We start from the raw sequence: 22,676 nt of genomic DNA on the forward strand, positions 1-22,676 counted from the left end.
CATGGCTCTTGGTATACACAGAAACAAACAGCTCTCCCTCAGAGGAGGATAATGGGCAGGGACTCCAGGGATCTCAAGATGAAGTGAACTCCAAGTTGAAGGGAGGATTAGGCAAATTCCTCTTTCTTTTCCTACAATTTGCTAAATCATTCCTGCCATAAAAAGCCATGCCCAAAAATATAGGATCTTATCTCTGTAAAAAAAAATAATAATATTTCACCTTTCACTTGTAGGAAAAGTAGGAAATTTTCAAAATACTTTCTCTTAGGAGAATTGCTTTCTGATTTAAATCACAAAACATGAACATATTTGCCATAATAATAGGTCAAGTGTTCTTACTGAAAAATGAAAAAAAAAGAATACTGAATATTCCCATTCCAGGAGTTCAGTGTAAACTGCTTTCCTTATTCTCAGTATGCATTTTGTTTAAAAGAAAAAAAAAGAAAAAAAACACACACACACACACGCAAAACACCAATGAAAGCATCCTAAATATCCCTTCCCTTTAGTACACCCTGTTTACTGAAGACAGAAAGGCAAATTTTTCTAAGATTACAGTGCCTGACTCCTGACACAGCTTAATACAGACTTGATATAGTGGGAGCAGTTCTTTGGGCTGAAAATGAAGGCAAAAAAAAAAGATTTAAGCCCTAAGGAAATAACAGTAACAAACCATTTATATCTATACTGCATATCATGCTGACAAATGTTATTATCAGGATATCAGAAGTATTTTTCACAGAGCATTAAATATGAAAACAGCTCAGGAAGCACACTCTATTTAAATAAAAGGGTGCAGCAAGAGACTTAGAATCAGGGGAGTAGCTTGGTGGTCCCGCTCTGATTTCTAAGCCTTCTGCTGAGCCATTCTTCCTGTTCTGTAAGTCCCACAGACACTATGTGTATTTTATAAAGTAAAGCAGTGCCGTAGGAATGGGCTCATAGAGTAGAGTAAAATAATCTGGGTGGAGGGCTTGCTGTCCACATCATATAGGCTTGAGGGCTTATTTAGGGTCAATTCTAATTTAGTCCACGTGACTCACTGGCCATTATCAGGTGGAGTACATCTCACCCTTGTCTGTACTTGGAAGTCCTCTTCATTTTAAGAATATATTATGCCAAATCCAGAGTGATTTGACTCTATTTGACTGGTATGGAATCAGAGAAGAAACCCTCGCTGTTGCCCTCTTATAGGTGTTCTAGCCTGTAAAGAGGATTTACAGACTGAACTTGTACTTATAAATACTCTGAGGATTCAGAGATCTTATATGATATGGAGACACTTAAGCTGGCTTTGCAGCATTAGGAAATGGCAGTTGCAGGGCTTTTGCAGTGTCCACAGTATTCCTGGCTTCCACTATTTTAGACAGAGACTTTTCTGCCATCTTGGAATTCACTCGTTCCAGACATTGCCTCTTCTTTACCTCTGCCATGACTTCAAAATTCACTTTTCCTGCACTGATTAAAAAATAAATAAATAAAATCTAGAGTGGGTTTGACTGCACCTTTTGTAGTCCCACTTTTGTAGTCTTTTTAGTTAAATCTCCATTCCTTCACCTGAAGTATGTCAAAAGATAGTGGCAGAACAGGGAAGACTTCACTTTAGCAATAAGTTTCTGGCTATCTTAGTAGGTTTAATTGCAGAACACATATCCAAAGTTGTATGATTCGGAATTCTTTTTCAAGGAACACACTAGTTCTCATATCCTCAAACCCTCAACTGGAAGCTGTTAATATTCATAGGCATATGACTCATACACACATACATGCTTGGAGGTCTTTAGACTGAAGGTTTACTCCAAATATTTCAGTACCCCAAATCAGAGAATTTGTAATCCTGACAGCTATAGAGACTTTAAATGAAATTTTTGAACAAAGGTACAGTTAAGAAAATAAGGAAATTCAAAGTTTTATGTTCAGATCACTGAAGAAGACAGGGATTTGATAGAAAAATGATGTAGTTAGCACATATTCTGGTAAATACACACAAGAAAACTGAGCTGAAACTGGGTATCAGAAGTGCCATAAAGATAAATCAGAATGGACTCTGGTGTTTGCTAATTTAATGACAGGCTATATTTTTTCTTCATTGCTAGTTATTTTGGTACTTAGTTATTAAAAATATGAGTGCTCAATTAAGATTAAATCCTTGAATTTTAAAGAGATCATCCTTTCCTGTTGTTTGTGGCTACTTGAAATTGCAGTGCCCTGCATGCAACTTCACAATGTGTAGAGGTGGTTAATACTTGTGGTAACTTATGTGGAAATAGAGGAAGCCGGAACTACTCAGTTTTTACAGCACAGTCCTAATCAAAATATAGGTGTATTTTCACTATGTGTTCTTTTTTGTAATGTCATTTTACCCATTTAGATTATAATTTTGTGGATACTGCAACTGTATTTTTTCATATATCTCCACCGGTCAGTATATTCTCCTTGACATCATAATATATCTAATTGCGTAGAGCTTTTTAAATAATGAAATTATCTAGGCTGCAAAATCAAGTGCCTAAAAGTTAAAAAGTAACAGCTTTGTAGTTTTTTGTGAAAACTTAAATAGTATAGCCATCCTGATCACTGAAGAAGACAGGGATTTGATGGAAAAATGATGGAGTTAGCACATATCCTGGTAAATACACACAAGAAAACTGAGCTGAAACTGGGTATCAGAAGTGCCATAAAGGACATCAGGATTCTTATCTGCAATATGAATAACAGTTTTTGGCCATATTCTCTAGTGCAATTTCCAATTTATAACAAAGATTGTTAAAACTAACATTATTTTGCACAATGTTAATAACACTACACCCAAATATCATCAGAATTTTGAGTTTAAAGTGAAGACTGTAGGGGTGATTTCTACAATTTAAATATCAAAATTACTTAAATTAGCTGGAATCTCAAGAATGGGAGATATACACTAATTTAACTTGAAGACAGATTTTATACCAGTTCCATTATTCTCCATTCCTTAAATACAGAAGGGTAATTTAATACTCCATAGAACAAAAAGCTGAATTCATGCATACCTGGAGTACAGCTCCTAAACCATTTTTACCTTTAATTTTTACCTTTTTTTCTGCTGCAATTTGACAATATGTCCTAGGACTTAGATTTTAAAATGTATACCTAATACCTAATGTTTTTTGATCAATGTAAACATGGGAACATGTGATTTTCAATGCAGCTGTGTCTGAATGAAACATAAAACTAAGAAATGACATATCTTTGGCCAAAGGGCAAGCCAAATCCTTATCTGGCTCTGTATCTGTGAAGGAACTGTTGATAAAGCTCCATCCATAAACTTTTCATGGGATCTTCTGGTCAAGCATTAACAAGTGAAGTGAACAATATTTTATCTTGTCAGCTAAACAAACTGAAAAGAAACCTTTGTATTTTTTTTTTTCTCCAAAGTTTTTGTAATATAAATTCATTTTAATCGATTGAAACAGCAACAGCTAAACAGTATCATTTCATTCTGCAGTTAATCAGGGGTATATATGGACTTTGAAATGTTTTTCGTAGGCTACAGCATCCCTCAGCTCCAACTAAGACTTTCAATTTTCTGGTATTCTCCCTGCCCCCCCCCCCTTTTTTTTCTCTTATACATATACACTACCTACATTGCTCTTTTCTATGGTTATGGGTAAACAAAAAAATAAATCTGTTCAACTAGGAAATTCCTCAGACATTTTCACTTTCCCTTTAAAAAATAACAAAGAATACATCAAACAGTTGAAAAATGCTTTTGCAGCATTGCTAAATTAAAAACAACCTATATTGCTCTCTGTAATCAGTTGTCCTCTTGATTATCTTCTATTCAGTTTTCCTCTTCAACATACAAAGACTACATGCCTTTCACCCTGTCCTTTAGTTAGACACCATAAGGTACATGATCGCAAAATGCTACACAGGAATATTATGTCAGGTTACCCTATTATAATGCAAGCAGGTGAAGAGGGCCCTTTGTAAGTTGCATGGGAAGCTGGGGAAGAGCAGTGAGAGAAGGGGAAGATGAAACTGTGATTAAGGTCAAACATATCTCTGGATGGCCTGAATTTAGTTGCTTTAATTATCTGTCCAAACATTCCAGGAGCACAGCTCTCTGAACGCTGAAATTCTAGCACGAGGAAAATCTCTGACTGTCTCCTCAGCAATGTTTTACAAAATAGCTTGCACCATAGAAGACTTTAGCTCATGAAAAAGACACTGTCTGTAATGATATCTTCTAAATCGTATCTAAACCAGTAAAAAAAAGAGGGTCAGGGCTGGGGCTACAACAGTATCTTATGGTCTTCCATGCTTCTTAATTGTTAGTAAGTTTCCTGCCAGTTCTGGTCTGTGCCAGTCAGTGCTCTGCCAAAAAATCCTCAGGCACTGCTTTGAGGTAACAACAACCACTCCAAGTAAATAGTTTGGATACAGCCACACTCCTGAGGCAGGGGAAAGGAGGCCCCAGGGCCAGAGATGAGTCCCTGGACTCTTCACTCCCTGAGTAGACAGACCTAGCATCCATGAGCTGTAGGGCAGTCAAAGTAAAGTTAAAGGGCACCATGTTTTTTCTGCATGAAGGACACAAAAAAGAATGTCAGCCCAAATTTTCATATTTTAGCCTATAATGTGTTGCCTCCAAAACATTACATTTAGCCTATAATGTTTTGCCTCCAAAACATGACTGGACTATGTGATGAACATACCCGCCCAGTATGTTCTCTGCATCACCATTATGCACCATCACGTCTCTTCCATTCTTTAATGGATGGGAATGTGTCACATATTTGATAGCAAGTACCTCTCACAAGAAATTTATGATAATTTATCTTCCTTCCTTTCGCCTAAGGGATTAATATAGGCAAATATTTTCCAATTTTTTCAGAAGCAGTAAAACATTAGACTTGGCTGGTTCAGAAAACAAGTAGACAACAAAGGCCTGTATAGACTTTTCAGTGGGTATGCATGAAGCCAGTAAAATCTATTTTGAGCTTGCATTATTTTATGTCTCAAATTGAGATTGTAATCTTATCATTATAAATGAAGATTATAATCTTAGAATGGAAAAACTACCCCCCTACCAAAGGTCAGTTAAAAGATGTCTTGCAGAGAATGAGATTTTAAATAAAACTACATTTATTCCCTTTTTATTATGACCATCATATTAATAATTTTCTGTGTTCTTACCTCTCCCACTACTTCCAACCTGCTGGCATCATCAGAAGTACTGGTCAAGTTGCCATGGTGAAGCAGGGAGTCATCATCTTTGGAAGGGCTGTTCACACCTTCTAACTCATCAAAAAAAATGTTGACATCCTTAGCTACTAAAAACAAAAATAAAAACATGTTCGAATCACATTTGAGCCAAATGAAGACACTGAGTGTAACACATCAATAATCCCACTTCTTAGTTCTGCTATAAGTATCTACTATGTTAAGTTTAAAATCTCCTGATGCACATTGATGGAGATTTGGATACCACAGTACCTCTCTGATGTCAAATAAGTAATCACCTGTCACAGTAAAACATACATTAGCTATCTGCTTGGCTTCTCTCTTGGGATAAGTAGCTAAATGATTGCTTTCTGGATTATTATGGCCTCTGAAAATTTATTTCTATAAGGAAGATATTTTTAAGCAACTACAAAAAGTATCCAGTTAGAACTTGTACAGATCTGTGGCAGAAGACCTCAGATAAGTACTGCTACTTGAAAGACACTGAATAAATGAGCCTGAGCACATGATTGCCTTTGTAAAATTTGGTATTTTTGGTACATGTAATGCTAGCACGTTCAGATCTACCTACTGCACAACCCTCAGACATACATGAAACAATAGCTTAAGTCTCTAGAACACTATTTTAATTAAAACCAACCAGCCAAAAAAAAAAAAAAAAAAGACAAACAAACAATGGAAGGCTAGGAATGTGATAGATGCTGACACTATACTCAAGATCAGAACAGATTTAGCTTTAGGGTGACATTCCCTTCTCTGCTGAGTAAGGAGGTGATGGGAAGCTATGGAAAGAGCAGCTATGCACATCTGCAGTACCACGTAAGTGACATGGCTTCAAGGACTGAGCAGCTGTTGGATGGGAGACGGGGCAGGTAGGCTGCGGCCAGAATGGTCCACTGCTGCACCCCAGAGGCTGCAGATCTGGGGTGAAAGAATGGTGAAAAGATGCGTATGGGGAGAAGAAAGATGTCTCTGCTGAAGACCAAGCCTTAGCTGTGCAGACTTCACCTCTCTAGCCTCATGTTTAATAGGCAAAACTCAGAATTATGGCAGTATAGTCATAACTGTTGGAGGGAACCTGCAAGGTCAACTGCTGAGCCTCTTTCCTTGACTAAGGCAGTATCAAATAATCATAATTCCTGGCAGAAATTTGTCTAGCCCACTGTTCCTCACTGTTTTACAAACCTGACTGAGTTTTGGACTCTTTCTGTTGTGCAATATCCTCCTGCTCCTTTTGCTTTTCTGCAGCTCCCCTAAGTAGGTGACAGGCAGTTGTAATTCCTGTTGACGTGAATTCATATTAACAGGGAACAACCAAAAATCTCCTAATTGCTGATGGCAATTTAGCTCCATTTCTATTTACTGGCTGCAGGTGTAAATTCCCATTTCTTCACTGTGGAGAGACTGAAGAGCTGCCAGAAATTAAAGGCCATTAACTGTTACCCAGACATCATGAGCACTTTGTGACCTCCTTTTCACCCTTCCCTTCTTCATGGGGTTACAGCCTAGTTTAAGAAATCTTTTTAAAAAAAATCTCCAGTGCTACAGACTCCACAGTGTCTGCAGTTAACCTGCTCTTCACTATCACAAGCCAGAGAAAGTTTTCTTCTTAATATTTGTCCTGGATATGAACATATGCTGCAATTTATACATATTATTCTTTTTCTGACAATCACAAACTTTGCTTCCTTTTTGCACCAGCCTTTTGTACAGTATCTAAAGTCTGTTATTACAGCTTTAGGTAAATAAAAAAAGAAGACCCTATTTAAAAATTCAAGAATTATTCTTCATTTTTATACACATAATTAAGGCAGGGTCAAGAACATACCTTGTGTTTTAGATTGCAGTACATTAGCTTGTGAGCCCACTAATATTTTCAGCAGCAACAGAAAAGTATACAAAAAAAAGTATCCAAATTAATCCACCCTACATACTAGGCTAATGAACCAAACTGAGCAGTGTAATTTGAAAGTCAGAAATTTTAATACTTTTAACAGCATTTTTTTTTTTCCATCTAGAAGTCATAACAATAAGAAATTCTGTGCCAGGTTAACTGTTTTTAGGATAACACACTACTCAAGTTTATCAATTTTGTATTTGAACATTCCACCCTGTAAAATAATAATTTGGATGTAGATCACGACCAGCTTTTGCACACATGTTCATATGAGAAGAATTAATCTCAATGCTCAAGACAAAGAATTACTGGAATAGAAGAAATTTTGAATGAATTTGAAACTTCAGTGAACTGAAACCCAGAAGAGCGCCTCCAAAAAAAGAGATGCATTAACCTGTATATGATCAACACCTCAGCATAGTCTGAAAAGAATTGTGAGAAAAAGAACCCACAAAAATAATTAAACAGTGAAATTCTCTGAAGATTATGAGAGACCTATATCTGTTGCACACAGAGGCAATGGAAGATATAGAAATGAAAGAGGTTTTGCCTGTATGCTGTCCTCCAGGGAATTTGAACTATCTGCTCCTCCTGCTGTGAAGACTGCCCTGGTATAATTGATGAGACATTTGAGATACTAAAATTGCTGCTTCCTGAAGTGCCGGTAATGCATTGGCTTACAAAACAGATGTTTTTAAGTGGGAGTTTGAGATACACAGGTTGGTGTGTAAGAGAGTGAATATATTTGGGGGTTTTAAGCAGAGAATTACTGGATTAATATGAGGTCTTGTGAGGAACACAAAATCTTATTTCAAGGTCATTTTAAAATCCAGCCCTTCTCAGCAGAGAGTAGAAGTTGTGGAAGCAGTGCATCTCAGCTGGCTAGTGAAATTAGCTACCAGGAACTGTCCAGACTGCCTGTGCTAGAAAACTGCTTATATAAAAAATATGCAGATAATTGGCATGCTGGTTGGTAGCTTCAGTAAACAGGATAAGTAGCGAAGAGTGATAGGGGGGATGGTTGGCCCAGATGATATTGGAGATCTTTTCCAACTTTAATGATTCTATGATTCTATGATAAGAGATGTGCTGAACTACTTTATCAGTGCTAAAGGTGTCTATGACTCTCTTCCAGTCATGGTAAAGTTATGCTACTGGTGAGAATGTGGATATCTGTACAGTGCAATTCCCTTGCTGCTTCTCCAAGATAAACTCCTAGTATTTCAGTCATGGGCCCTAAACATGGAGCTGAAACATTTGCTGAGAACATATTTCTACCACAGATTTCATTAGATAGATTGGATTTCATTAAATATATTGTTTAATAAAATATTGTTCCACAAAATCTAATAAATAATTAAAAAAGCAAATCCTAGTCGCATCACTAACAGTGATGGTACTTCAAATCCAACTCTTCTGCTGGCTGTACCTTTCTCAACCACTCCCCTCCAATGAACATGAACAGTCTAACACTGTTGCTAAAGTCAAAATCAGGCCTCCACTTTTTCTGTTACCCTCAGACCATGATATAAATGCATAGATATCCCCAAATGATCTTACCAGAATGATACATAATAATTTTGTTATATGCTTTTGACCTACCATTGGGGAGACAGACTGGTGCTAGTATCTAGTCACAACTTTTTAGGCAGTGAAATGTAACAGCAATGAAGAGCAGCATGTATATTACTACAGGAGAAATCAAGAACCCCACATATAACTTTAGATCAGCTTAATTATGTAGGTTCATTTCTCTTTCTCATGGGAGGAAAAAATCAAAGTGACTTTATAATTCAGAATCCCTTGAGGAGTTAAAAAAATAGCATATATAAATATTTTTTAAACCAAATGTAGCAGAATCACATATTCTGAAAACTGAACACTAGGAAATTATGAACAAGAGTCCCTGTGAGAAATCTCAGTGGTTCTTAAAACCTCTTTGGACCAAGCAAGAGGCTGCTTTAGGTAGTGCTCAAAAGCAAGATAAGATAATACCATTATCTTCTGAAGATGGACACTCAAAACCCAAGGTGCCTAACAATAAGAACATTCTTTCAAAAATAGGACCCGACTAATACTTGACAAGATAGAAGTATTATGTTTCTGTTAATTAACATATCTTCTATTACCAATTGTCACACCATGTCACAGAGTACATTCTAGTTTTGGATAATGCAAGTTGTAGATCAATATTGCAGAAGCTGCCCTTTGGAGACTTTTAGGCCTATCAGTAACATTGAAGAATGAATTTATTCAAAACTTCATATTTGCAACGTTTATAGGTAGAGATCATTTCTACCTGTAGATGGTGGTGAAAATCATTTAGTTTAAAACCACTAGTACTGGAGAATACTCCTTAATAAAACCATGAGTAAAAAATACCAGGTTTTCAGAGACTTGGGATGCAGAAAAGTTTGAGTATGAAAAACCAAGACTCCTTCTGCATCTTCTTGTACTACTTGTTATGTTTTTACTTCATTATGGCGGATTTTTCATATACAAACATTTTTCTTCACTCTGTAAGCCTGCCAGGTACAAGACACAAATGTTTTTGCAAGGTGGGCATCCTAGAGTGACCACAGCCCAGAACTTTTTCTCATGTTAAGTGTTAAATTCAGTAACTATGTAGTGATAAATTACCCTGTCTCAGGAAATTCACTAATTTCTGACTTCCAGACCAGGAAAGGAAAAATGACATAACAAAATACTTTATTTATTTTTATTAAACACTGTGGGAGTCAGTGTAAACTGGATGCTAAGAAATACTCTGAAAAGCCAGAAATTCCTTAGTTTTGACTTTACTGCAATGGCAGTGGAAAGAAGTTTCATACATTGAAGCAAATTATGGGGATTCTTGAAAAGAGCTTTGAAATCAGAGCTGTCTTTTCATTAACACAGTTGTTTACCACTTCTCCATAAGAAAAGTGGTTTTCCCTTCCAACCCAAACCATTCTACGATTCTTTGATTCTATTACTCCATGATCCTATGAAGTCTATGTTCTCAGGATAATAACTAGAAAACGGCCATGAAAGCCTTTGCCAGCTTCTGTTAGGGTGCTGAGGGCACCCCCAGCGATGACTGCCCTTGGCCAGACTCCCAGGACCCCCCCCCCACCCTGTCCCAGGCCCGGGACCCCATGTCACCCCTGCACCTGTCAACCCCTGCACCATCGAGGCCACAGCAGGGCTGAGCTCCAGTTCCCCATAGCCCTGCCCAGCCAGGCCTTGGCTCGTCCTCAGCTGAGGCGAGGCCAGATGCATCAACTTGTTTGGCAGTTTTACACCCAGTGAAATCCTATATTTTACAGTGCATGTTTATAGTCATTTTCAGATTAGTAATCACGGTCTCCAGACTCTCTCTGATAGGCTACTGATAATTTCTGAGTATACAGTGGTCAAAAAGAAACTTATAAAGACTTAACAGAAATCTTTGGAAAAATGTGGTTAAGACTCTAACATGAACTAAGGTAGTCAAGTTTAGAATTTAGCTCGGAAGCAGTAGAAATGACTATTAATTCTTTTATAATATTATATTCACATAAAAGTAAATAATACGATGGTAAATTTTTATCTTCATTTGCAGTCTAAGAGAGATTCAGGATAGAAATTTAAAAAAATAGCTTTAGACCAAACTGTTTGTTTTAGGTAATTAAAAAAAATAGATAAAAAATGTCTGCTATTGAATGATCACACTTGGCAGTATACCAAACAGAAAGATATACCAGCTGGCTAAATTTACAGAACACAGCTCCTGAAAAGTGAAATGTTCAGAAAACTCATGTTAGGAAGAAGAAAATGGGATTTTTAAAAGCATCACTAGCTTTTTTTGATTTTCATTCAGTACTAACAACCACTGGGAATAAAAGTATCAATGACTATTTGGAGCAACTACTCTGGAAAGAATATTTAGGCCTGTTTTATCCTAATTATTTGCTATTCATAACAGACCACAGGTGACAAGATACTCCCTTCGACATGTAACAAGTCTTTGCAAACCAGGTTGTACAGCCATTGCGATGCTTCCATATTTTCACAACAGAATGTATCTGAAGGTTACAGAGGTTAACTTCCCAACAGCAAATGTGTCTGTTCTGGATAAATGAAAAACACTGTATCAAGCCTGTAAAATTTGCATCCTTTTCAAATGGCTCTAAAATAATATTTAAATATATATATATTTTTTTTTCCAAGAATGCTAAGAGTCTTTGTGTAATGCCATTTAGTTTTGAAATGATATTCAAATTGCTAAAACAATTTAGAGCTTATTTCTATTCAGTTTATATCCAATAATCACTTTCAAAAGTTTGCTTTACATAAGGTAGGTTTCAGATACATGCACATATGCATGATGAAGAAATTTGTGCCTTAGCTATGGGACTGATTTAAAGAAACTTATCTCTTTAAATTCCATCTTCAGACAACACAGAGAAATAGCCACTTTCAAGTTTCAGGTCATGTAATCTATATTAGCCACCTACTTTAAAATGAGACAAAATGGATATAGACACCTTTTTTACTTTCTATTGAATGTAAAAAGATCTTAGGCAATGAATTCAGATGTTTATATCTTCATTGCAAACCCCTGAGAGTGAGTCAGATCAATCCCCTTTTTATAACCACAGAAAAATGGCATACTTTTAAAAGGAAGAGTTTTTTTCTAGAAGTTAAACATTTGAGGTTTTAAATAAATCTGTTTCCTGTTGAACAGAAATTTTAGGTTATTCAGCACAGGGATTTAACTAGAGAGTATGCTACTGAAGTATGGCATAGCACCAAGGGAACATGAGATCTGGCCATTTAAATAAGAATCTGTTTTTGAAAAGTATTGTTAATAAATCTAATCTTGGCATCTAATTGTTTTAATCAAATCATGCATTTTTATTCTACTCTGCCACATGCTTGAAATGGAGAAGATAATTGCTTCTTGTATTCAGACGTAGTCTCTTCCCAAACAGAATCTGCTTAGCTTTTTTTAATCTACCTCGTCTATTCTGCCTCTGAAAGATTATAGTGTCTTTTCAGCCTGTCCAGTACACATCCACAACTTGCCTCAGGCCTGTATTTGGGCTATGACATATTTATTGGGTGAGGAGAAGAAGGGAGAAAGCAAAATTTCATATTAACAGTTCCAGATGGGAAAAGCTTTCTAAGGCAGAAAAAACAGAGTTCATCCTATATATACAACTTCAATAACCAGGTGATACATTTTCAAATGATTACCTCTGTCGTTAACTAACCTGAGAGTTTCCCTACCATACCCAAACTAATACCATCACCAAATGCCTTGATTCTAGCAGTGCATGGGTACTGATTCTCATTATAAAAATCAGGAGGAGTGCAAGGTTTTAAACATTCTTATATGCCTTTTAGCACTCAAGAATGTAAGTTGCTATTTCTTGCTTCGGAAAATTGTTACATAAAACTCCCAATTTAAAATAAATCTGGAAAAATGGGAAAGTAGGAAGCTAGCTACCAAAGTCATCATGCCATGCATTTTGTTTTTTCAACCCATTAAGTAAAATTTTCACTGAAATTCCAGATTCATTTGGATTCCAGATTTGCATCAGTCTTTGGGGTGGACTGTCTTCAGCCTTTGTTAATAAGACTAGTATTTTTTTCTAGCATAAGTCTTGAGATTATCATGCAGTTAAATTTGAAAAGGGTGGACTAATCACTTCTTAGACCACATCATACCACATGTGATAAGAGATAGTACCACACGCTATCTAAGATATGCAGGCATTTGGTTGTCATGTTAAGCTTATCACTACTGGTCCCAAAAGTTGCTGGATACAAACATGTGAATATATCCCAATACTCTGTAACAGATGAAACTTCAAATATAGTCTTAGATCCCAGACTGAAGCATATATATGTCAATATTAATTCACACAGCCATTCAAGAATGTATTAAAGTAACATGAATCAATATATCTCATTACTTCTGCGTAGGAAATATATACTGCTGGATTCCTTAGGTACATAATAATCCAAATTTTACTATAACTTCTCTGATATCAAGATTTCTTACTGTCCTTCAATAGCCTATTGAAATTTCTCACTAATCTTAGTAACACATACTCACTTATCATTCAGTTTGTTACTTTGTATGTTCCTTCAGTTAAAATTTCAATGCGTCACAATTGATTCTTTGACTGTATACTTGATTTTACATCCAAGTAATAACTTACTTTCTTGTATTGCATTAAGAATTTCTGAAAAGTCCACATCTGTCTTCTGTACGTCTGGTTTTATCCATATTTGCGTTTCCAACTGGTTAACCTGCAAATCCTCTGTTCCTTCTGAAGAAATTGAAGAGATTGATGGGGTTTGTGACAGTGCAGTAGAAAATCCAGCCAAGGGGCTTTCAAGTGAGGGAACAGACACATTGGATAATGCTACCTAATTTTTTTTCCTATAGCAGAAACAATTTTTCTTCAAGCAGTTTTCAATATAGCCAGGACTGATTTAAAGCTAAATAGAATGAAACGACAATATTTCCTGCTATCAACAATGACGTAGAGTCACCATTGGTGTGTTCCTCATTCAGAAGAATGTATGCCACCATGCCATGAGCATCCCCTCACCATACCATCCAGAAAACTAACTCCAAAATACAAAAACAGACAAGAGGTGTAGTTACAAATGACATGGCACTACAGGAACAGCTGTAGTAAAATAAAAAACACACTAACACACAAATGACAAAGTAAATCTCAAGACAGGAAGCAACCATTAGGATAAAAAGAACATGGACAGAATCTTTCAGCCACAGGACACCATATGGTCTCACATGGCATGATGGTGTGCCATGGTCTAGGAAGCACTCCAGTACTGCAGTCCTGCAGAAGGAGGTCACAGTGACATGTAATGGTGTCAGTTTATATGCCATGATGTTGGCTTAAAAGCATAATAGAACATAAAAAACATAGGCCAGGGGTGACAGCTTCAAGCCTATTTGCCCATGTAAATAGGCATGAGATTTGCACCTCTCTCAAGATTCAGGGTTCTTTCAACATGAACAAAAAAACTAGAAATTTTTTAAAAAACACCCTTTCCATGTAAAAAAAATAAAAATAAAAAAATGGCTGCATGTCAATAGCAGACAGGAAAAGACACTGGGCATATGGGTTTAAAATCCTGGCTCCAGGGTGCTCTGGTGCAGCTAGAGAGAAAGAAAGACCTACTGGGCATATAGCCAGTTTTTTGATTGACAGCAAAACTTGACATTTCACAAAAGCATCTCTTAGAAATGATGGTCTTGAGTAACTAGTACAAAGATTTAGCAGAGCTGTAGGGATCAGGGAGATACCTGAGAAAGGACTTCAAACAAAAAAGCCATGGTACAGGAACAAAATGTCAGGTTGTGTAGGCCATTACTCTGCCTCCACTAGAGGCTATCACTCATGCTTTTGACGGAAACATTTTTCTGTCTTATGCAGTTTGTCTACAACAAGCCAGTCTTCTTTTGAATTCCCTCCCAAACTACTGTAGCCACAGTAGGGTCAGAGACCTACTGTTGGTAGTCCCCAAGTGACCACTGCCTTGATGGGAGTTATGAATTATATTTCTGGGCACCAAATTGCTCAACACTATTTTAAAGACCCTAATTCACTTTCTGGAAATATGGACCTCAAAATGAGTATAATGCATTTTCAGTCTTTTTTTTTTTTTTTTTTTTTTTTTTTTTTTTTAATTTGCCAATGCTAAAATATTTAAAATTGCAAACTCTCTCAATCTTGCCCCAGAATATTCTTTTGTTTCATGATAAAGACCCACTATTAATATGAGACACAGCTCTCCTTATTCTCCTTATAGATTCCTGTAAAGTGATCTGTCATAGCAACAGCAGGAGTCAGCATTTAATGATGTAGAACAAAGAGAATTTCTTAAGTGAGACAGCTGATTATTCATACAATAGCAGCCTTGGGAAATCTGCAGATGGCCTCAGAGGTGGCAGTCTAGAATCTGCCCCAGAGAAGAATTCTGGGGACTAAGGAAAAATACTGCAGCTGCTGGAAAAGACATATAAGCAGAGGATAGAATTAAGTAATGGACAGCAATTTAGTCAAGTAGCTTTGTTAGTGATGTCATTCATTTTCTTGCTAAATACTTAACTATAATTTAAAAATGTATAGAAATGAATGTTTGGATCCTCAATCCATCAGCCTGTCTTCATTCGAACCCAAGCTGGAGCAAAATAAAGACAATGTTGGTGTATATAAAATACCTCCTCTTCCCCAAAAGCCTCTATTCCTGTCACACTCAAATCACTGCTCCCCAGAACAGATGAAGGTAGCACGATCCCTGCAGCATCTCCAACAGGTCTGAACTAATTGGGCGGGAGAGAGAGGAAATGACAATCAGCCAACAATGGAGGTCCCAAAGTGCTGATATCAGATGAAAACCACAAACCTATTAATAAAAAGAATCTGTTGGAAAATTCATATATTCCATTTCAAAACCACTTTTAATTAATGAAAAATGCTGTCTAAAAAGGCATCAGAAAATGTCCAGTCTAAACCAGAGTGTTCAGCCAAACACAACTTATGAAGCCAATACAAGTTTTGCTACAGCCAGATCTCTTCTGTATTTGACCCATTTGTAGTAAAGGGAGCTTTCAGCAATACAATATAGACATGAATGGCAGTCTCATATGTTTATCTGATATACAAGAGTCTTAATATCTAGATTGACTGTGCAAGTATCAGACCAACAATATCAGCCAGTCTGTTTTCACTCAAAATTGTAGGCAGTCTTCCACTCCTCCTTTGTGATTTAATATGTGGCTAATCACAAACTTGCCTCCTCCAACACAAAGAGAAAAAGAAATGCATCTGCCAGCAACATAGTCTCTAAATAAGCGGTTACAGGAACACTCTTCTCCCACAATCTGCATGGTGTCAATAAACACAGTCAAATCAGGGCACATTTGTTTCTTCCCTTCTCCCTCTCCCTCTCCACCCACTTTGCAGAGGGAACACTTCATTTTTTAAAATTTTTTATTTTATTTTTATTTTTTTTAGAGAAACAATCCCTATGTCTTAGGTCATGGACTGGCCAACTCAATCATTTCTGATTTGCTGGTGGATAGAGGTTTTACTCCAGCAGGTGTTTGGACAGGCTACAGTGTTCTCTCCTACATCTTTTGTCTTAACAGTGTTCTCCAATACAATATACCAGGATAGTACCTGGTGCTGCTGTTGCTTTTGAAGGATTACTAGCCTGGCTTTATCATATCCTGCTTGCCTGAGTGGCTGCTGATTCATACTTTATCAGTGACAGGTTCCACTGACTAAACTATAAGAGATATTGCCCAGGAGGCCATGAGGGAAAGATCATCTCTCAATGGAAACATGAGAAATAAGCAAACACAAATAAAAATGAAGTAAATATTAGATTTATCAAACTTTAAGTGATTTTATTAAAAGGTCAGTCTGAGATTTTTCTCAGCCTATTCAGACACTAGTTCATCTGAGATCATATTTCAAATTAGCTTATTACATTTACTTTGATGTACTCTTTAGTGAATAAGTAGCATACTGTTACTGATTTTGAAGGGTCTCTACTAATTCAGATAGGAAAATGTATGAGATTTTTAAAAAGGCATTTAATTTTTTGAGGCTGGATGATATGGCTTGTTCTAAAGTGGAATTTTATTAAAATTATATGTATCCGATAAGCAAATTGTGTGGCAAGGTAGTTAACACGGTGCTGATGTTAAACAAGGTTTTCCACTGGTGTGAGAGAGTTTCTGTATCTTGTTAAAATTAAGAACATATGCAGCACCTTGCTGGATGAGGGTCTTGCTACATGTGTCATCTAGTATCTACTCAATTATCACAAACAGAATTTCAAGCATGAGCTTTGAAAAGCAAAAGACTATTTTCTTGAACATTAAATACTTGGAGACAGATTTTCCAAGCCTGCACATTTTTACATGTGATTTTCTGTGATGTGCAAACCATGTTTGCAGATGGGTTACTTCACACAATGTTCTGAAACTGAGCATGAGCATTTGGATGCACAGAAAATGTGCAGTTCCAGTATATGGCACCAAAATAAAGATCATGCAAATAAGTTGATGGGGCAAGTGCTTCTGTTTCTCAAGGCACAGCAAGGTGTTCATATTTACTCAATAATTTTGAATGGACTTGTAAGAACAGAGCTGATCTTTGTAATTTGCTGAGGCAGTCAGGTTTCTTGAGTAATTTTACTACTTGGATTTTTCTGTTCTTGAAGCATTTTCCTACTTGGTTCTGCTCATTGGTAAGAATAGAAACATTTAACTCAGTTACTTGCTGAACAGTCTTTCTTCTTTGTCCTCCCTCAACTCCAATTAACTCAGCAAGTGCAAATAAATGTTTTGTCTACAGCTCTAGAAGTCCCTGCAGTGGAAAATTTATAGCTTCAAAACATCTTTCTGAAGAGGCAGCTAGCCAGAGACTTTTATCAGTGCAGTGAGTTTTTTTTTTTTTTTTAATCATTTTGGCAGCAAACTTGTGCTTTCACAATGACTGTACATTAGCCTGGAAATGGAATACAAGTGGTAAATAGCTAGTACGCCACGTGGGCTCCTGTCACAGAACCATCTACTTATTCATCAGTGACTTGGATGATGAAACAAAGTCCACCCTCAGCAAGTTTGCTGGTAGAAAACTGGGAGGAATGGCTGGTAGTGCTGCCATTTTGTGGCTAGGAGTGCTGCTATTCAGAGGGACCTGGACAGGCTGGAGAGTTTGGCAGAGAGAAACATCAGGAAGCTCAACAGAGGCAAGTGCTTGGCCCTGCACCTATGGAGGAATAACCCTGTGCCCCATTACAGATTGGGGTTGATGTGCTGGAATGCAGCTCTATGGAGAAGGAGATGGAGTCCTGATAGACAGCAGGTTAACCATGAGCCATCAATGTGCCCTTGTAGCCAAGAAGGCCAATGGTCTCCTGGGGTGCATTAGGATGAGCATTGACAGCAGGTAGAGAGAGGTGATCCTCCTACTCCTCTCAGCTCTGGTGAGCCCACACTTGGAGTTTTGTGTCCAGTTCTGGGCTCCTCAGTACAAGAGGGACATGGAGCTCCTGGAGAGAGTCCAGTGGAGGGCTAATAAGATGATGAGGGGACTGGAGCACCTGTTGTATGAGGACAGGCTGAGAAAACTGGGTCTGTTTAGCCTGGAAAATAAAAGACTGAGGGGACATCTTATAAATGTATATAAGTATCTGAAGGGAAGGCGTGAAGAGAATGAGCCCAGACCCTTTTCAGTGGTGCCTGAAGACAGGAAAAGAGGCAATGGGCACAAACTGAAACACAGGAGGTTCCATCTGAAAATGAGAAAAAACTTCTTTACTGCAAGGGTGACAGAGCACTAGAACAAGTTGCCCAGAGAGGTTGTGTACTCTCCTTCTTTGGAGATGTTCAAAACCCACCTGGATGTGATCTTGTGCTATGTGTTCGAGGTGACCCTGCTTGGCAGGGGGATTGGACAGGATGATCTTCAGAGGTCCCTGCCAACCTCGGCTATTCTGTGATTCTGTCATACTTCTAGGAGGGCCAAAGCTACTGCACAAAGCTACTGCCTTTTCACTAAAGGCAACCCCAGTCAATATGGGGTGAAGGATCACCCAAGCAGGTACATTTTCTACTGGCTTCTTACTCTGAATGTTAGGCAGGTCAGCTGCAGCAAAAATGTAATTTGAAATGGAGATTGTTTAAAGTATTATCTAAACATCTTAGAGCTACACGCACATATGAAATCGATAGCTTTACTCATCTCAATTCTGGCATCATGTTTTCAGTGACAGGAATAAAGTAAAATGTACACAATAGTGGGTCTTCTCAGCATCCATCCCAGGATTATACTGGACAACAAACCTCAAAGTATGAAGTACATATTGGTTCAATTACTGAAACTCAAAAAGGTTCAATTACATCAGATTTTATTCTATTTATTTATTTATTTCCCACCAGAGAGATTAAAACAAAAAAAAAATTTGGAAATGGTAAAGCCTGCAGCATTTTGACCCACCAGTCCAGCACATTTCTCTTTTCTGGAACAAGAGCATTACTTAGGAGCTTTCATTGATCCTTTCAAGTAGTACTAAGCTTCCTCTATCTTGCAGTTTCAACACAATTTCAAATTTCTACAGGGTGTAGATTCCCTTTTTCTTTCATTTTGATGCTTGTTTCCAATCTTGGGTTACTTCTGAAGATTGCAGTTGAAAGGACAGAAAAAGGCATGTGTTTAATTCTCTGTTTCTAAGAACTTGTTGACAGATCTCTATTTAAGATACAGCAAGGCAAAACCATCTGTCTGCCACATCTGCAGTGGTTTCAGTGTGTTAGGGCAGTGCCAGCAAATATGTACCTGTTGTGACAAATCAGGAGTATCTTAAAGTCCAATTTTGCTGTCTATACAGTTTTCCCTGATTTGAGGTACTTATTTTTACCTATGTAGGTCACAGGATTTACCCCTATCTGTCTACAAAGCACAGTTCTGGAAGAATTATAGATACTAAGTAATGATACGTGTTGAAAGAGAGGCCTTTAGAGACTTCTAATTTAAGTCAAAGCACTCTGTCCTTACAGCTTTAATACACAATGTGTTTCCAATACAGAAAAATTTGTATACCCTGTGGAAATATCTGCAGACCTTTGGAAAGCCTCTGACCTCGTAGATTGCTACATATGTCCATAACTCCTGGTAGTCTTAATTGGTTTACCAATTATTTTAAAAAATAGTATAATCTGTCATTGTTCAACATAACTATTTGAATATTTCACTGTGCAGAAAACAACATTTCTCTTAATGTTTTTCTCACTGATTATGGACAAAATAGTGTGTCTGTATATTAGTACAAAAGAATCAAAAGAGAGAAAGTCTTAACAATGCTAGAAAAAATATATAAGAAAAAGGTCATTGTTTTATTTAGCATAAAAAACTATGCAATGGCTGTCTTTGTGCATGGTCATGCCAAAGGTATCATAATAACTATACTGGCATTAATTTTGAATTAATTTTGAAAGGCTACTTAAAACGTTTCCCTTTGCATTGCAATATACTGTAAGGCATGTCATATGTTTAATTGTGTTAAGACAAACTCTTTCCTTATCTTACAGAAGCAGCAGTAGTGGAGAGGGGATTTCTAAACACCTAATACTACTAAATTATCACAGCCTAAGGTATTTTTAAAACTTATGGTGTCCATTCTCCTCTCTGTTAAACCCTGGCTCGCATCAGAAGCAGAGAAGTCCTCTCAGCCAATTAACCACAGAGAAGTGGGATGTCCTGCATTCTGCATGCTCTTTCTTTCTCTGTCTCTCATGCTGCCTATGCTTTTTCCAAAGACAACTACTGACAAAATGGACAAAAGGGATGGATAGCCCTTGGTGCAAATTCATATTTTGAAAAATTTCCTCTCCTGACAATATCATGAGTTGTTAGCAGGAAATCCAGGAACGGGGGAGGGAGAAAACATCTGCTGAATAAACTGTTCATTGCAAAGTTTGCCTGGTTCTGAAGTCACCAGTTTACAGTGAGACAAACAGAAAAGCTGGCTGCACAGGGGTAAGGGGCATGACCTAACAGATAACTTTAGTGTGCCAAATATTTACTTCATTATAACATGGAATACCAAGATAGCTTTTATAAGATACCCAACTTGTCTTCCAGGGATATTATATGTAACAATTGTTTATGCAAACTCACATTATACCATAGCCTATCACTGCCTTTTCAGCAATACACATCCTGCCAATTAATTCCTCCAGAAAATACCAGCAGCTAAACCATTTTGGGAACTTCAACTGTCCTGAAACTGCTGAGGAATTAATGTAGCAAAGGAATGTGAAAATGGTTATCCTAAATAGAGGACAGCAGAATTGAGGTGTATCCACTGCAGGATCCTACATCTGACAGCAGATGCTTACACAAACGGAATATGAACAGAGTAAGCACATACAGTCTATCCCCAACCTGTCTTAAAACTTGCAGAGATTTACAGATTTCTGGAGTGGAAGGTTTAATCTAGTCAATACTAATTAAGGCTACCAATGCCCTTCAATGTCTCAATGGCTTTGAGAGTATCTCACAAGCAGCAGGAATCCTGCCCCTAAACCTGGTGCAGTTGGCCTTTCTTATAAAACCCTGTGACCTCCTAAAATTACCAAGAGTAACCAAAGAGAAATACAGCACTTCACCATTAAAATGCATTGACTAGCTTTGGGCTGCTCACACAGGATGCCTGTCCAAAAGAGAGAATTTTCAGTAATTAGTGTTAAGCAGAAACTCCTTCACAAGTAGCAAGACAGCATCTGAACCTCAAGGATCATCATTTTCAGGCATTCTGGCAGCACAAAGGGCCTTTAAATTATGTGCAGTTTTGATGACCTTCCAGTTTTGATGACCGTCCAGTTTCCTTGAAGTTCAAGTTACTTCTTTATACCATAGTCCAGGTGTTAAATTCCTTTTCTGTGCTGCATGTAAGTAAGGTCAAAATAAAGCAATAAACCTGTAGTGCTATCTTTCTTTTTCTGTTGTAAGCATCCTAAACTGTTGTCTGTAGGTTCATACCCGGTGCACCACACAGACTACAGAATCTTATCAGTAATGAATACCTCAGAAGTGTGTCTTTCATGTTCTGCTGGACCTCTGAAGCATGGTACAGTAGAGAACTGCATGCCCCAAGTATGTAACTTGCAAATACTGTGCCTCCATGGAGTTATCCAGCATATGGGAGAACACATCTGCTTCCCTGAGATGTCCGGCCACTCGTGGCACAGGGAAAGGTAGTAGTCTGCATGGCTCAAAGGGAGTTTGCTCCTTTCTTGGAATGAGGAATAGATCAAAATGATGCCACCTTTGCTACCCTTGTATCTGCTGTAAGCAGTGATGTTTTGTTTCATGCAATTCTTTAGGCTTGCCACCTCCATGTATTGCAGTAGTAGGATTTTTTGGTGGGTTTTGATACATACAAGTACTTACTTATATCATATCTAATTGTCTACACAAGTTCCCATGCCCCTGCCCCCACTCCCATCCCCACACTACACACTTTTTTCCCCCCTGAATTATAAAGAAAGGTTTGGATTAATTTTGAGATTTCAGAATGAAGCACAGGCTTGGAAGAAGGTCCTTCTGTCTTTTGGACTGCTGGAAACCTTTTGTGGAAATTAGTAACATGGTGCAGTCAAGTCACAGACAAATCCATTTCCTGATCTCAAAAAGATCTCTGTCAAAGTAGAACTTAGTTAGTTCCACTTTTGACAGTCAACCTCAAGAAGCTTTCCTTAGAATATATTAAGCATATTTTACATTAGAAATAGAGAGTTACATAGTACCTAGTCTCCTTTATGTAAGGACTCTGTCTAAGAAAAAGCCATATTTTTTTAGTCAAGCATTACAGAAACATAATAACTGATTATTCAAAGTCTCCCTGATTGCTCCTTGAATGATAAGCTATTTGCTCTTAATAAAATGGATCATTAATTTCTCAGAAACACATTTTCTTCCTCTTTCTTTCTTTCTTTCTTTCTTTCTTTCTTTCTTTCTTTCTTTCT

At 37.4% G+C, this 22,676-nt stretch overlaps 1 protein-coding gene across 9 annotated transcripts in view; it reads right to left on the reverse strand.

Moving 5' to 3' along the window:
* Positions 1-22,676, reverse strand: part of ANO4 (anoctamin 4) — a 218,113-nt gene that overhangs the window by 96,353 nt on the left and 99,084 nt on the right. For 6 of the 9 annotated variants that reach the window (XM_035336210.1, XM_035336205.1, XM_035336222.1 and 3 more), the window contains 2 exons: positions 13,315-13,425; positions 5,179-5,315 (listed from right to left, as the gene is read on the reverse strand). In XM_035336210.1, the coding sequence (XP_035192101.1) occupies positions 5,179-5,315; positions 13,315-13,425 (248 nt within the window). The remainder of the gene's footprint in view (positions 1-5,178; positions 5,316-13,314; positions 13,426-22,676) is intronic. The other 3 variants (XM_035336220.1, XM_035336231.1, XM_035336225.1) reach the window with 3 other exon arrangements.

The sequence above is a fragment of the Oxyura jamaicensis genome, chromosome 1 (genome assembly GCF_011077185.1).
Source record: "Oxyura jamaicensis isolate SHBP4307 breed ruddy duck chromosome 1, BPBGC_Ojam_1.0, whole genome shotgun sequence".
Taxonomy (NCBI): Eukaryota; Metazoa; Chordata; class Aves; order Anseriformes; family Anatidae; genus Oxyura; species Oxyura jamaicensis.